This window comes from Pyrgilauda ruficollis, unplaced genomic scaffold, assembly GCF_017590135.1.
Source record: "Pyrgilauda ruficollis isolate IOZ18807 unplaced genomic scaffold, ASM1759013v1 scaffold71, whole genome shotgun sequence".
Classification (NCBI taxonomy): domain Eukaryota; kingdom Metazoa; phylum Chordata; class Aves; order Passeriformes; family Passeridae; genus Pyrgilauda; species Pyrgilauda ruficollis.
Genome location: NW_024528933.1, coordinates 235,848 through 246,796, shown reverse-complemented (window position 1 = coordinate 246,796; position 10,949 = coordinate 235,848). Strand labels below are relative to the sequence as shown.

Sequence of the window (10,949 nt, the reverse complement as noted above, 5' to 3'; positions counted from 1 at the left end):
CGGGCCGGGCCGGCGCGCGCCACCGCCCCCCCGCGGCGCCGCGAGGAGAGCGCGGGGGCCGCGCGGGCCGGGCCTTGAGGGCTCGTTCGGTCGCGCGGCAGAGCCGAGCCGAGCTGAGGGAGAACGTGCGGGTCTTGTCTTCTTCCCAGCCACTGCTGGCTCCAGCCTCAGCAGCGCCAGGATAAATCAAACCCAAGTGCTTTGCTTCCGAGACTGCACAGGTGTATCGGAGCCGAGCACGGTCTGTCCGCCCGCCGAGGCTTCCGAGGCGGCGGCGGTTTCCCCGCCAGCCTTATCTCGGCATCCTCCCCCCGCCTCTAGCACGGCCTGGCACGGCTGTCCCTAGGAAACGAGTGCTGGGCCCGGTGTGCTGCTCAGGCTCCTGTCGGCGAGGTCTCGACCCCGACGTGTCCCAGAGACAAGGAGCTCGGCGGCCATTTAACGCGGCTGCCCGCGCCGAGCGCCTTCGGCACGGCGCTGCTCTCGGCGCGGGCAGCGACCGCTGCGGGCGAGTGTCTGCCCGCATCCGCTCAGGCAGAGCGGCCTCGCTGAGGAGACATACAAGGAGCTGGCGCCTGGGAAAAATAACAGTTAGAAGCCACACTACGCACCAAGCATTCACGCAGGGACCCGGCCGAGGACTATTTTGGGTGACAGGAAGTATTCTGATCTACGTCCTGCAGGTAAAATGTTTCCCTCAGCCAGTAAAATAAAACACATAATTTATCACACCTGACATTTTCCACTAAGTTACATAAGTGCTGGTGATGCCATACTATCAGCAGTGTGTGAAGATGCAGATTCTCAGTCAGACGTGTCATGTTGTTACTTAAACTGAAAGACATAAACTAGGTTTGCCAAGTAGAGAGGTAGGAAATAATTTCTATAAAGTTTTCTTTAAAAACCCACACAGTTTCTGTGGGAACACAGACAACTTTTGCTTCAGAGCCTTCCACAGGACAGGACCAAAAGTTTCAGAAGCTTACCGCTTAAGCATGAAAATGCATACTGTGTGATGCATTTTTATATTTCAAAACCTCTTAATTACAGCAAGCAGCTAGTTGCTCTGAGCCACCTGATCTAGTTGAAGATGTCCTTGCTCATGTCAGACGGGTTAGACTAGGTGACCTTGAAAGGTCCCTTCCAATCCAAGCTGTTCTATTGATTCTGTGATATTCCACTGCATTAGGGAATGAGTTATCAAGTTTCTCACCAATATCTGTAATTTTGTAATATTTTTCTATAAGCCAAAATTATTTTACTTTACACAAGTTGAAAAATCTCAAACAAGCCGCTTGCGCAAATTTCAACTGAAATGATGAAGTCTGTTTTACCTAAAAGCTGTTTGTATCAAACCGTTATCTAACAGCCAGCTTCTTGTCCGTTTTCAACAGACTCCGATGTGTTTCTTTGTTACCAGTGCTCTTCTTAGTTTGTGTTCTTGTTGTATTTTGTGCGGGAGGTTTTAATACATCAAGCAGATTTAAGATGCTCTTTATTTCCTTGAGGAAACAACCCATTCTTAGCCCTGCTGGGAGAAGCTGCTTATGTTTCTACAAGTAATAATCGTTTACAGACCGAGATAAGGCTTGTAGGAACAAATAACTTGTATCAGACCACAGAAATCATTGGTAAAGCAAGCGGCTGATTTTTCATACCTTGGTAGTTAAGGGGGAAAACAGCTAGAAGAAAGGAAGAATACCTGTTCTTTTATGTAGTACTTAATCTATTTAAAGATGGTGCTTATTTTTATAGCTTGCCTCTCCTATAAAAAGAACCTCAGATTTTTTTATATTATCCAACTAGTTTCACAGTGATTTTTCTCTAGTCATCCAAGTCATACACAACTCTCAACCGGAAATGTTCATTTTGTATTTTTAAGTTAATGACAAATCAATGAATTCATGTGGATTAAGTATTTTCTCTAGTACTAGCAATTTCACATACCAAATTTTTATAAATGTAACAACAGTTACTTCAAACATGAAGTTGAAGGTAGTGAATTTTACAAGATGCTATTACCAAGCAAGAATCAGTCACACAACTTCTAAAGGGCTCAAATTAGGGATTAGCAATTTTAACAATGGTTTCTTAATGTTTTTTCGTCTTGATTCCTGTCCCTTAGAACAACAGGAACAATTAATGTTGTTCATATCACAATACTGGGATCAGTATTTTTATGCTGGCATAAAATACCTGTGAAGAAGTTCCAGATGCAGAAGCACTGCAGGGTCATGCCCCACACATTCAGTCTGGGAAGAGCTGATAGATTTTTTACTTTAAGTAAATATTAAATGTTTCAGCAATGGCTTCTATGAAGAACAGGGGGAGTGTGCTACTGATTGCTCTTGTGTCACTGTCTGGTGGAAGGGTTTGGGAAAATACCATTGAGTTGTATGAAATTAAATTGCCCACGACAGAGGGATTGTATACAAAAGATGTCTCAGTCTCTGAATTGTATGGTATAGACATTCTGCTTTTGGACAGAATTGTTGCAGTTAAGTTGTGAATCCTTTGGGTTCTTCCTGTGAACAAATGATTCAGATGCTATAGTCACTAGGTAATTGGGTGAAAATTGTCGTGCGTGTTCTTTATGAAGGTTAATTGGGTGCTTAAATGTTTGTCTCCAAATGAGACTAATGACAAGTATCTGCTTTGCACAGAGACACATTCTACACTGTCCATAAAGGAGCAGACACTTGACGGAGATGTACAAAATGTTTTACTCATAGGACATGCAGATTGGTTTTGCTTTTCTCAGAGCTGCAGAATAATTGTCTTGCTGAGATTAAGCAGTCTAATTTTAAAGCCTAGAAAAGTGGTAATCATGAGATGCAGGCTGCAAGCAAAGGAAGCCTTAGACTCTGCATACTTAGAAAGCAAAAAACCCCAAACCCCTTTAAATTTCTCCATACTGTGCATAATTAAGGAATTATTCTTCTTATTCATCAGGATTATAGGATTACATCAAAGTAAAATAAAAAAAAAACACCATCACCATCCCCCACCAAGCTAAGCCAAAAAAAAAAAAAAAAACCCACCACACCAAATCCTTAAAGGAAAAATTCTATACAGGTACAAAGAATAATTCTAGGACTTTAAATGCCAAGTTCAGATTTCGTCAATTTAGCAGGTTTACTACACTTATTCCTAGAAGACATGTTATTACCAATAACTTCAGTAGCTTTCTAAGTGACATCTGTGCAAATTTTTAAATACACCACTGCATTGCAACATGAAATCTTGAACTGATGATCACTGGCATTTGAGATTATCTCCATGTTACTTGGGAAATTAGGGAACCAAAACAGTTTCTGTAGTTACCCTAAAATAATTGCCCATACTGAAAAACCTGAACTGGTTTTATAAAGCAGTGCCCGCTGAGTATGTTCCTTTGGCTTTCCTGCTCTAATTTCAAGATTTCCCTTTTCCTTTTAGAGCTGGTAAAGACAGATGCCATGTTTGTCATATCTCAAGAGGCCTCTTTAAGACTGTCCCATGAAGGTAGAGAAATGCAAGAACAATGAAATCCAGTGTAGATCAATAGCAGGATGACAGCAGTGATAGTCTTCAGAATAAAATCTTTTATTCATCAATAAAACTATAGTTTACAGTAGTATTTTCTAAATAAATTATAGAATTTCTCTTTTACAAGAAATAAAGTAAAATCAAAAATATTTCAAGGACAATATATGTACACAACATAAGGCCTTGTTATAAATAACATTTTTATCTCCTTTTTACCAACAGTGAAAGTATCTTTAGAAGCTCATTTTCATATGGTATGTGCAGAGATTTGCCCTAACCCTCATACAACATCAGTTCCAGTTTCCACTGATGTGGAACTAAGCAATTAGAACGGAGTGGGTCAGAAAAATGAAATTGATTTTATTCACCACTGTCTTTTTTTTTAAATAGGTAAAGTAGGTAATAGATTTTGCTTGTGCATAGTTACAGAATGCATGCAAATGAAACCACTAGAGAGCTGATAAGAAAATATTTCTTCAGAGTCCAAAAAAGGTGATTGGCAATATTGTAGAAAGCAGCCTGAATACACAGTTCTTCACAGTTGAGCAAGCAACAGCAGATGACAGCAGAGTGTGGAATGTTTCATGTCATTTTTGTCAAGTCCATCAATTCTTTCTATGGTTCAAATATCCTGACACTTCTTAGAATTAGTTCTGTTGATTATTACTCTTTGTCTATTAGGCTCAGCAAAGTCCTCCTTCTTAAACAAGGAGTGCAGAAAGTGCTCGTCATTAACCATGGTCACTTCTCTTAGTTTTACTCTTCATGTATTCTTCGTTACTGGAAATACAGAAATGACAAGTTAAGAGTTGTGTTTACTTGTTTTCTTACAGAATTATACACAGGGTAACAACTTTCCTCCCCTAAACAGGCTGCAGCAAAATTTGGCAGTGATTCTCTTATGACCATGAGCCCTGGTCAAAAGCACTGGGTCTCTTGTACAACAGCAAACCCCTAGGGGTTTTCCAGGCATTGCAGTACACTTGTATTACGTGAGCTAGAACTACTTGCTGCTGCAAAATGCTGCACACTGTGGATATCAGAGAAACACAACAATCTGAGATCACTCAGCAGTTCACAACAGCTTATTTTTATCTTGCAAAACTGTGGTATTTACTACTTAAAAGTAGCAGTCTTCATATGTCATGAATATCAGTGCTCTCAGCTTCCGCATGATGGTCTTCCCTCAGATGAAAAATCATACCTATAAAAAAACTTTCAGGCACAACTAATGTTCAAGTCAATGTAGCAATCACTCGATTTCACAAAAAAAGACCAAAACAAAACAAAACCAAAAACAACAAACAAAAAAACCCCCAACAACAACAACAAACAAACAAAAAAACACCAACCAAAACAAAACAAAAAAAAAAGTCTCTGCAGTCTCTGAGACATAATAGTAATGAATGTTCTACAAGGTGAAAACTAACTAAAGAGATGATTATCACACCTGAAACTCATACAGACAGCATTACAAAAGGTGTTACCTGTGCCTGTCACTAGATTTTCAGAGCATTCCACCATCCACTCTACAGACTTCAAATTGAAAAAGAAGTACTTCACAGTGCTAAGCAGTATTATTCTTAAAGAAAACTGTTGCTTTATAAACTAAATCCAAAAGCTATGAAGAAGAAATTGTTTCACTGTTTAAAGGGGGCCAAATGAACCACAGATCAGCACAGGCTAAAGGGACCATAAGAGGCTATCTAATTCAACCTTTTGCAGGAAAAGCAGCCTGGATGAGATTATTGAGCATCACTGTCCAGCTGTGTCTTGAAAACCTCCTGTGATGGGGACTCTACTGCATATCCATGCAGAAGTTGTTCCAGTGAATCATTCATCATTATAAAATCACACTCATTGTAAATCATTTTCCTTGAATCATTCTCATTGTACAAACAATTCTTTCTTACATAGAGCGGAAATCTCCCTCACTACAACTTGTATCCACTGCCTCTAGAGAAAAGGAGGGTCTCAATACTATCTGTAGTCATGCCTTTAAGTTTTGGAAAACTGTGTTGAGGTTCCTCCTGAAAAAGACCCTAACTTTTGGCTAACTTTTGGACTGAAAAGACCTAACTTTTACAGTCTGTCTTCAAATGTCAAGTTCTCCCCATCCTTGACCACCTTTATGGCACTCCTTTGACCCATCTTCAGTCCGTCCACATCTGTTTTGGAACTGTGTGGGCCAGAACTGGACACACTACTCCATGTGTGGTCTGAAAAGCGCTGGTGAAGTGGGGTGGTCACACCTCTCTCTGTTCACAGTGCCCTGTGGATGCATCTCAGGATCCACTTTGCCTCAGTAGTTGCAGCAGTGCACTGCTGACCTGGTGTCTGTGTGCTGTCTGCTGGGAGCCCTGGGCTCCTCTTGGCAAGGCTGTTCCACAGCTCATGGCTCCTAGCCTGGCTGGGCTCCGGTTTTGTGCTCCCAGGTGCAGGATTCTGCACTTCCTTGGTTGAACTTCACACAGTTCTTGTAGCCCAGTCTTCCAGCCTGTTCATATCTCTGAAAGGTGGCTTTCCCTGCTGACGAGTTCCCCTCAACACCCAGTTTAGTGACACAGCAAACGTGGTGAGGGTGCTTTTGGTCCCATCCAGATCATTCATGGAGATGTTACAACACGGAGCCCAGTACTGATCCCTGGGGGGCCCCACTTGGGACAGGCTGCCAGCCTCAGTGAAACACGTTGCTCACCTATGAGGTGATTCCTGCCCATTTCACAGATCACCGCCATCCAGTCTATATTTGACATTTGTCTAGCTGTGGGACACATGATACATGTCAAATGCTTTACTGAAGTGCAGGCAAGCAACAGCACTGCTTTCTCCATATTGACTGAATATGGTAATTTGTTTTAGAAAGGTGATCAGGTTAGCCTGGCATGATTCGTCTGTGATAAATCTGTGCTGAATTTTCCCAGTCACTTGCTTCATTTAATTGGTAATAGTTTCTATGACGCTTGTTCTGCCACTTTTCTAGGGACTGCAATAAGGATACTAAGTCATCTTTTGGGCCATTCTTACCGACAGGTATGAGATCTGCTGTCTTCCAGTCATCAGGGATACCCCCTGATCATTATGAATTTTCAAAAATAATAGGACAGTGGTCCTGCAACACTACCAGCCACTTCTGCTGACACCCTGGGGTATATTCCCTCCTGGGCCTTGCATTTATGTGGGTTGAGCCACTACTGGTGGGTCAACACGTGTGTTGTAGCTGCTTGATCCTGGGAGCTACAGTCTGGCTCCAGCCACTCCACTGAACAAGGAGGAAAGAAGGTACTGAGAACCTCTGTCTTGCCAGCATTATCTGTAACTTTGTTCTCTGCTTGGTCTAGTAACGGGCCTGTGTTTTCCCTGGGCTTCTGCTTAACTGCTGCCTTAGTTTGCAATGCAAGATGTAACCAAAAGTATGTATTCTATCACCATCTGTTAAAACCAGGTGGTGCAGTGTTCTTTATCTCTTCCATGACTCATCCCTGATAACTCCCTCGAGAAGGGGTGGGAGTGGATATCTTCTGTTAATGGGCCATCAAACCTCACTGCACGACTGATAAAATTAGGTCATCCCAATGTGAGATGCTCCACCCAGGGGGAGGAACCAAGCATTCTACATCTAATTGGCCACTGGTACGTGCTGCTGTTTTGTGTCAGTGGACGCAGGACGGACAACAACTCCTCGAAGTGTGCTGGACTATTAAATTAGTAGCTATTAACTGCGTACTATACACACTCAAGCGTTGCTGACTAAGAAGAAGGAAAAAAACATCAATGGTACAGCCTACAGGAAAAGGGAATATGACAAACATATTTCATCTTGATGTAAGATCAGAAACAAACATGTTTCATCTGAACACAAGAAATTTTTTTTTCTGGACAGATAATTACTAAAACAACTTCTGCAAGGATGTGGCAGAGTTCCCATTGCTGGAGGTTTTTAAGCTGCGGTGCAAAACAGTGTTAGATAATCTTATCTAGGCTCCCTTTTGCGCAAAAAATTGGACTGGATGATCTCCTGAGGCTCTGTCAATCTGAGCTGTTTTATGATTCTAAGACAGGATGGATTTCTTAAGACAAAGATCAAGTAACTCTAGGGATAAGAAAAATAAAGAATACAATAAATTTTATCTAGAAAGGAAACAACCATGTATCTGTGAAGCATTTATCAAAAACAAGAACAAACTTCCCTCTCTTGATTCTTCATTTCTGGTATAATTCTTGCCATGAGAGTCAAGGGGAAATATTACTAGAATAATGTCAGAATTGTTTATGATTTATGAATATAAACCTTTGGGAAAAAAGGCCAAGCTTAACATACCTGTCCCCTGCATTTATACCAACAATTTCAGAACAGCCTAAAAAAATTAGACACAAAAAACTTCACTCAACTGGAACTTGAATTGGGTGCCTACTGCCTTTATATCTGTGGAATGTGAACTATGGGTACCAAGAGAACATTTGAAACACAAGTGATATGAAGACAACAAAATACAGACTTGACTTTATGTTTCAGCAGTCAGATAAATTGCTTACTAGGAATTGAAACAGCAAAGAAAAGATAGATTTTTAATCAGCTGTCACAATTGGACAGCCCTTAAAATCAGAAGAGGGGCCCATTGATATATTTCACACTGAGCTCTATTGGCTTAAAAATCAGTGGCATAAACACAGAACTTTCCAACTTGAGAAATTTTAATTTCTATATTGCGAAGTATTCTACATGAGGATGAAAGATTTTGTTATTGCTGTTGGTTTGGGTTTTGGTTTTTTTCCCTCCAATAGAAAACAACAGAAAAGATCTCCTACCATTAGAGAAAAATGAAAAGGTGTTTTGGCATACTTCATTATTAATTCAATAGTTAATATGCATATAAATTCTTTAGCGACTTGCTTTGGCAAATCATACCTATGCAAACTTATGCATTTTTCATACAAAAAAATACCTCAATAAACCTCTGAATTGAAGTTGAGCAGGTATTTTAGTCACTTACTGAGCCTGAGTCAAAGCAATTACAAGCAAAAAAGTCCATTAGAAACAGTTTGACAACTTACTAAATAGACATCCAAAACTGAAGCATTATCATTTTCCATTTCCAATGTGCTCTGTTCTGAAGTCAAATAGATAGCACTGTCTCCCAAAGTGAATGTTGAGCTTGAAGGTAACCCCTTACTGCAAAGAGAAGGGAGAACACAGTCAACCAAAAGCCCAAGTTACAAAGCTTAGTCATAACTGAAAATTTAAAAGTAAGTTTCCCTATTAAACATAAAAATCTTCAAAATACTTGGAAAAAAGGAATGAAATAAATAAATATAGATAGATTGGCAATGGCTAAATAACTGGAAGCTCATATTTTACTAACTGTACAATTTATTTTTGCATTTACTAAAATTTTACCAGAAAATAATGCTATTCCTGAATTTCAATATTTATTTAATGAATGAAACTATGTCACAGTAAATGTCACATAATTTCATTAATCTCAAAATGCATTACTTCCACATTACAAGTGGTGTAAATTTTGGCAGCGTTTTGTAATTTAAAATAGTAAGCAATTAAGCACATTGTAACATTAGTAACATTGGACTTTTCCATGCAGACACAGTTCACTAGCAGCCATAAGTTCAGAAGGAAAAGTGGGAGAGCAATAGTGTATTGTAATTAGTAATCACACCTATGCAAGGAAGTGATTTATTCAGAGCAGGCGCACTCTATTACTTTATTCATTGATTGATTTTTTTGTTCTCTGCCTTACAGAAATAATGTGAAACTGCAAATGCACCTCCACAGAAATCTCATTTTGTAATGCACTTGGTCAACAAAGCTGAAACTCTCAAAGGTCTTTTAATGGAGTTATATGTCCCTTATCGCATATCTTACTAGCTGCCAGAAATTAGGCTCCAGGCTGCTTTGAAAACTCAACTGTCAGTTGTGCAGGGACATATTTTAGAAGTTCTTACCTGTTTACAGACAAGGTGAAAAGCAAAAATTCTGAATTATAACTTGGTAGGGAAACTTGGTTACAGCCATCAGTCCAGATATGACAAATTTCCCTCTCCTTTTGTACTATTTTAAGTATATTTCAGATGGGATAGAACTTCTGAAAGGGTAAAACTAGCATGCACAATTCAACATGCAGAAACTAGCATGTAAAGTTGAGATTCAAATGCTCAACAAAATAATGAATCAATGTCATACTGGAACAGCGCTTTAGATTCACCACATTACAATGTTCCTTTTATCATATAATGCACTTGACATTTTTTAAAAAGCAAGACTTTATCTTGTACTAGGATGACCCAGGTCCCATTGACTTAGCATTATTGTCATATGTGTAACTTGAATTCTATTGAGTAGTGTAAGAGAGTAAAAACAAAAATCTTGTAATTAATCTCTTAACAGCAATACACATGCCACCAGCAGTTGGTAACTGAAGTTCAAATTTGTTCAATAGCATCATCATAGCTGCATTTATTGCCAATTTCAATGCAGTCTGATTTTAATGAGACTGATACGGCAAAGCCATACTGGGGATGGCACAGGAGAGAACAAGTGAAATCCCCACATACACAGTGTTTCAGAAAGAGTAATTCAGAGGAACAGTGTTTTAATAGAGTTTCTACAGTGCACTGAGTTCTCATCCTTAATTCTTAGGTTGAATAAGAAAAGCCAAGCAAAAAAACCCCAAAAAACAAAACAAAAACAAACAAACAAAAAACCAAAAAACCCCAAACACTTTTACAGGTACTTTCTCTCATTCAGTAAATGACCAGCCATAAGGAGCTTGCTCAACTTTGCTGTTGCCCTCCTCTGGCTAATACATTCTATTTGATCTTGGTTCTTAATTAAGAAAGAAAAAAAGAAGCAAAAATAATTCCATCATTAGAGAACTGGGAAAGCTTTGTTTAAGCCACAATTACATGTTGTTTCAATCATAGTCAAATTTTCTTTCACATGGGGATACCCCTAGTGTCTCAGTGCATCTCTTCATAGCGTTTGAGCATTCAAGCCTTTTTCTTCCACCCAACTGCTTATTTTCATGAAGCATGTGTGAATTCAGTCCACTTTGAATCATATTCAGACAAAGTTGTCTAAGCTTCAGAAGCTAACAGTAGTGTGTGGATAGACAGAACACTTAAATTTAACACACAAAAGTTTGTTTATGTAGAACACCAACTGGCAAAAGGTGTGCTTAATATTCCTTGCAACAGAAATACCTATAAATCCCTGTCACTGGAAAAAAATGGCAGAACAGCATTTCAAAGTCTGGATGCTTCAGGAAGCTTGACTGTGTAAGAGAACAAACCCACAATGCCTCAAAGCCTTCCAAAATTCGAAGTGGTCTCCACCAAGAAACAGCCACACAAAGGTAAGACAAAAAATTGAAAAATATACAGATAAGAAGAAAAAAGAAGAAGGC

The 10,949-nt window shown here is 39.6% G+C and overlaps 1 protein-coding gene across 4 annotated transcripts in view; it reads right to left on the bottom strand.

The window, feature by feature from the left end:
• Window positions 1-3,564: 3,564 nt before the first annotated feature.
• Window positions 3,565-10,949, bottom strand: part of PIP5K1B (phosphatidylinositol-4-phosphate 5-kinase type 1 beta) — a 90,854-nt gene continuing 83,469 nt past the window's right edge. For all 4 annotated transcript variants that reach the window (XM_041485582.1, XM_041485585.1, XM_041485583.1 and 1 more), the window contains 2 exons: window positions 8,584-8,701; window positions 3,565-4,308 (listed from right to left, as the gene is read on the bottom strand). In XM_041485582.1, the coding sequence (XP_041341516.1) occupies window positions 4,306-4,308; window positions 8,584-8,701 (121 nt within the window). In that variant the 3' untranslated portion in view covers window positions 3,565-4,305. The remainder of the gene's footprint in view (window positions 4,309-8,583; window positions 8,702-10,949) is intronic.